Below are 5,971 nucleotides of genomic sequence, written 5' to 3' on the forward strand. Positions count from 1 at the left end.
GATTCCAAGGGAAGGGAAGCCTAGCAGGGGGCTACAGAAAGTTAGGTGGGCGGATGAGATTAAGAAGTTTGCAGGGACGACATGGCCACAATTAGTACATGACCGGGGTTGTTGGAGAAGTATGGGAGAGGCCTTTGCCCTGCAGTGGGCGTAACCAGGCTGATGATGAGGCAGCATTGCTTGCCTCAAGCTTTTTGCGTAGCATCAAGACGAGGTTCCCTGATATCAAGATGTCGCACCTTCCTGCATTGGCAATGTTGGTCGATCCTAGATACAAAGATGCCTGTTATGCTGAACGACCTGCAAAGCAATGGGCGTTCACTCTACTTACAACGTTAGCAGAAGAGACTGTGCCAGTTGATCAACATGGTACAGCATCAAGTGAGAACAGCACCTGCTCTGCAGACCCATCAGGGGACTCTGTGTGGATTGCTTTCACACACGTCAATTCGCATGCACATCATCAGTCAAGCCATACAATCTCGGATGAGGTTGCTGGGTACTTGAAGGCCCCCCTTCTTTCCCGGTCCGACGACCCCCTTGTGTGGTGGAAAAGCAAGGGCAGCCACCTTTACCCAACCCTGGTTGCAGCTGCCCATAGGTATCTTTCGATACCAGCCAACCAGACAAGAAGTGAAAGGCTTTTTTCGACTGCAGGAGCCGTTGTAAGCTGCAGAAGGGAGCACCTCAATCCCCAGCATGTGGAACAGCTAGTGTTTTTGCACAAAAATTTGTAGATTTTCGTAAATTATCAAGTTGTTTACTTTTCCTGAATAAATCCCAGGCCTTAACCCTCAGCTGTTTTTTTTTTTGCATGCTACTATTCGAAGTATTCACTTCGAAATTAATCGAGAAGAATTACTATTCGCTTCAAACCAAGAAAGCACTATTCGCACAAGCGTAGTCTTTACACATTTCTCATTGTCTTCGAATTCCCAACCCTAATGATAGTACATGATCAGAAAAAAGCCACACAGAATAATCAAAGGAAGATGCTTTGAATTATGTACAACTTCAGTGAAGGCATTTATGCAGGTAATGCTTCTGTAAGTCAAATTTAAATTTATTAATGTACACAGAATCAACAAGAATAGACGGTTACATGATGAAACGTTAAAAACCGAGGGGCATGTGCTTGACTCTGCTTCTACCTACATGTAGAAGGAATAGTGTAGCATATATATTTGAAAATGAAGCAAAATTTGTGTTCTGTTGGTTTGACAAATATCAAGATAGCAGTGCAAGTTATTAAGAATAAAAAAGCATAGCTGTCTGCTAAAAAAAAACACACACAAGAAAATAATGTAGTGCATTAGCTTATGGTTCAACACAAACGAAGCCTCTGTTCGCCACATTCGGGCAACCATTTTTAGCAAACCATGCCTAAGGTGAAGAACTAACCTGGATTAACACTGGGGTGCAAGAGGACTACAACGTTTGAGCAGAAGTACACACACAAATGTGAAATGCATGATAAACGAGCCTAGAATCTGCCAGCAGCAGCTATGGTACAGCTACTAGACAGGTATATAATAATTGGCAAAATGCAAAAAAAAGCTACGTGTGCCTTGCGAAGTCTTACGGCGTAGGTGCAGTCAGGTACCTGTACCTGGTTCCTTGTCTGCAGTGGTTCCTCCCCTTTGCCATGCACAATGGTATTTCGACTGTACACACACACAGCTCTCACTTTGATTGCACCTGTGCCGCCTCACAGAGCATTGCCATGGGATGGCATGTTCCCACTAGAAGTGGCGACACCTGTGCAACTGCAGAGCAGCATGCATTTCTTGAGTCTGCTTGTCAAGCACATTAAAAAAATAAAAAGGCAAGCTACAAAGCTAACATTTTAAGAAAGGTTTTCCAAAATTTAAAGATTGCTCAGTCGCACACAAGGCCCCTTTTTGCCATGAGCAAGTCAAATCTCCTGTTCGATCGCACTTTGCCTAGGATAGTGCGTGCCTGGCTCTGCCGTGCAGCCGTGCGCTGGCTTGGGTCAATCCGCGCACGCACCGGCTCCCTCAACGGCACAGTTTTTGCTTTGCACACGGTCAGCCTGGGAATCCGCGATGCAGCTTTGGGTGTCTGCAGCGCACCAGCAGCACTGGCCTTAACGGCGAGGCGGGGTATGTGTGATGCCGATTTGGGTGTCTGAAGCGAACGACCAGCAGCACTGGTGCTCAATAAGATGTTGCGGCGGGCAGTGCAGTCTACCACGGACTTCATTTTGGCAAACTCTGCTGCATGAAGCTTGGTGAAGTTTGGAGTCTTCCTCACTTTGGATGCCAACTTTGGCACGGGAGTTTTTGCAGCCGCAGCACACTTCGGCGGCACAACGGCTTCGACACTCGACTCTGCAGCAGCTGTGTCTGGGGCAAAAGTCACAGTACTGTTTTCTGCAAAGACCAAGGTAATGCGAAATGAAGTGTCAAGACAAACACTCAGGCATGGCAAGGCAAGCACAGAATACTATAGTTCTAATCGAAAGAGAAAGTTGTAGTGTTATGCCACTGTTAGTTGGATGACAAGGTTAACCTGTATGGGTTTTTCAAGAAGAAAGGTTCACAGTCAAAGAAATGTTCGCCCAGGTCCAAGGATCAAACTTTGCACCAACACCTTTCCACTCTTCCATTTGAATTAACCAGGAGGCTAGCAGATTGCAAAGGAAGGCCGAATTCAACTACTCATTGCAGAGAGACACTGAATATTGCAAATTCTGCAGAAATCCACGAGGTGAATGAAGTTCTCCAGGACCAGGGTTAATTTTCCTTAACTATAAAGCTTTCTTTCCAAGGAGCCGATATGCACCTTTATAACTTATACAGTTAGACAACCGTTTCATGAAACTTCCTCCCCCTTGTGCATCTTGCACAGAGTTGACCTGCTAGTTTAATGATGGTGTCTTGACTCCTGCTTTCACAGTTCAGGTGCACACACATACTTTAATGAAATGCACTCTCCTATGCGCTTCTTTGAATTGCATCTGGTGCTAGTTTTCCAACCTATTTAATAGAACCGTCATATCCCCAGATTACAGTTGAAAATAACGCATCACTGCAAAAACGTTAAAATTTGAATCGAGCCATGAGGTTTAATGTCCCAAGGCAGCATGCAGGCCTAGAGGGATACAGTAGTGGAGTTTTTTGGATTAATTCAGGTTCCCTGGAGTTTGTTAGCACGCATCTAAATCTAGGTACACAAGCACTTCGGCATTTCACCCCCATCATAATGTGGCCCCTGTCATCGGGAAGGAATGCATGACCTCATGCTCAAAAGAAAGACTCCATACCTCATAAGCCACCATCATGTGGACAATGCTAAACGTCTAAGATGAGAACAAAACCAGAATTTGCCAAGACAAGCCATATAGTTGTGTGCAGCAATTCTTAGTGATTTCATGTGGGGTATAATGTTGCGGGGTGAAATCACTCGCATGCAGCGCACAAATAGTGCTCAAGGAGAAAGGGAAAAATATATACTATAACATTGTGGCATCAAGTTCCACAAGATTGATCCACCCTCAGCTTTGCGAGTTAGTAGAAATCCCAGGTTGACAGAGACACTCTTACGTACGCAGTCAGGTCCCGTCCATGAAAGGAATACGCATCAGTTGGTGGCAGGCTGAGTTTACAGGCTACAAAAGACACAGGCGAGAGCCACATGTTTGCAAGCGGGCAAACCCTCAGCCCTCAGTCCCTGTCCAGTGGCCCAGATGTTGGGAGTGGCGAAGGATTCTCATAACTGTATTCGGGGTGGGGTTGCTTCCCGTTTTTGCTGCAGTGGTGCATCAGTATGGGGTTTTACATGCCAAAAAACACAATCTGATTATGAGGCATGCCACATTTAAGGACTTGGAATTAATTTTGACCGCCTGGGGTTCTTTAACATACACCCAGTGCACAGTACACGGGCGTTTTTTGCATTTCACCTGCGTCGAAATGCAGCTGCCGTGGCCAGGTTTCAATCCTGTGCCCTCAAGCTTAGTAGCGCATAACCATAGCCACTATGCCACCACAGCAGGTATGCATAATAGTTATGTTCTTGCCACACACACAACACAGCTTTGAATAGAGTACTGAAAATTAGGCTGGTTGGCAAATGGTATTACTAAATAGAGTAACAGCGTATGGGGATGGATGAACTGGTTGAATCAGCACATTGTTTCTTCGTTCGATTTGTCCTGCCCTATGTGTTACTGTACTTCAAATCAGAGTACAACTTTTAGCAATGCCGGCCACAATGGGCTCTCACAGATGCAGGGCACATTAATACTACAAACATCTGAGTGTGGCATTCGACATGTGCAATATGTTACTGCACAATTATGACACGTACTTCATCAGTCTGTAGTTTTTACATGAAAAGGAAGGGTGGCCAGCCCTTAAAGTAAGTTTCAGGTTTACAGCACTCCGACAAAGAACAATCCATGGCTTCGTCATCACCACTTTGAAGCTTTCAACAGATATGAAAGCAATAAATTATATTCACATAAACCGCAAGTGTTGCCACAGCAGAATACCTCAATGAAGCAACTTCACAGCTTCAGTGCACAGCAGCTAGCTAGGAGTCCAGTAGCATTCCGCAACCAACGATAATGTATTTAGGAAATTTTTAAACACCAAAGAGACGGTGCAAAGATGGATGTGTGGAGCGACAATAAAAATTCAATTCAGTCAAAGCCACTGCAACAGAGGTTCAAGAAAGAATACAAAAATGGTATGACCACATTCTAGGGTCTTGTCGACAAGCAGGTGACTAAGAAGCGACTGGGGTGCAACGGTGGAAAGAATGCCAGTCAAGAAAGGGAAAAGTAATATCAATAAATATGGCAACACCAAAAGCTAACTTAACCACGTTGCCGTTTTTACACTTTGCCCTCATCAGTAAAACGCCCCCGCGGACCAACAGTCAATTGGTCAGCATATAAGTGTCGGTAAACGCAGAAAGCTAGTCGACATAGCGGAAAGCCGTAAAACGCGTGGGGCCAGGCGCTCGACAGGTCGACGTTGATAATGTACACCCTTGCAATTTTTAACAATAACGCGCGAGTGTCGACCGCAAGGCGTGTCAACGGCTTTGTAGCGCAAGGGTTGCACGATTGCTAACTTCATGCGCGGTCGTGCAAGACGAATTCTAGTTCGAATGTATTCTGCAGCGCTGTTCGGATTTAGGGTATCACCTCACCGCTACAGGGCTACAGACATGCCGCGCGGTCGACACTCGCGCGTTATTGTTAAAAAATTGGAAGGGTGTACCTCACACTAACGACCCTGCTGATTCAATGCGAATTCAATCTCATGCGATGTCTATGCAAAACGTAAATGTGCACAAAAAGAAAAGAAAGAAACGCACCTTTGCCCTTGGCCAGCCCACAGGCAACGGACTGTCGGATGAATTTGACAACTTTGGCCTTCTTCGGATTGCCCTTGTAGGTGTACCCCAGCTCCCGGGCCAATGCTAGGAGCTCGGCGTATTTCTGAGACTCGAGGTCCTCGATGTCGGGTTGGTTTAAGCCTTCCATGAGCGAAAGAGCGGCCATAAAGTTGCAAAGTGCGCCGAAATTCAAAAGTTCGAACAGCGCTGTCACGTGATCTAAAGGTCACGTGACTAAGGTCACGTGACGGTTTTATTTTTTCTGCGCGCTAGAAGTGTGGAGAAAATGACGTAGTAGGTTCTGCTTTTTTTTGCTGATTTTTTATTTCTTTGCTGTAGCGGCCACGCCTTTCGGGCCACAATGGCGGTTTTGTTATTGTTCTGTACGCTCACACGTGTTGCTCCGTAGGTTTCGTACCATGGCAAAGGCGCCGTGCGGGCAGGTTTGCGCTGGTCTCCGTGTTTTGCTGCGCTGCGTTATCTGGACCACGACCTACTGGAACTCCAGGCCTGCACAGATATCCGGCTTCTATGGGAGCAGCTTGCGCCCACTTTCGTTCAACCGACGGCCGTAGGTGGCGCTTTCATAACCTGTTCGTCT

At 46.1% G+C, this 5,971-nt stretch overlaps 1 protein-coding gene across 1 annotated transcript; it reads right to left on the minus strand.

Annotated features, from left to right (window-relative positions):
• Positions 1 to 1,042: 1,042 nt before the first annotated feature.
• On the minus strand, positions 1,043 to 5,594 carry LOC139049190 (uncharacterized). Its single transcript, XM_070524543.1, has 2 exons — positions 5,350 to 5,594; positions 1,043 to 2,393 (listed from the first exon to the last, which is right to left on the minus strand). The coding sequence occupies exons 1-2, from the start codon at positions 5,534 to 5,536 to the stop codon at positions 1,879 to 1,881; spliced, it is 702 nt and encodes a 233-aa protein (XP_070380644.1). The 5' UTR covers positions 5,537 to 5,594; the 3' UTR covers positions 1,043 to 1,878.
• Positions 5,595 to 5,971: the final 377 nt, after the last annotated feature.

This window comes from Dermacentor albipictus, chromosome 8 (genome assembly GCF_038994185.2).
Source record: "Dermacentor albipictus isolate Rhodes 1998 colony chromosome 8, USDA_Dalb.pri_finalv2, whole genome shotgun sequence".
In the NCBI taxonomy this organism is placed as follows: Eukaryota; Metazoa; Arthropoda; class Arachnida; order Ixodida; family Ixodidae; genus Dermacentor; species Dermacentor albipictus.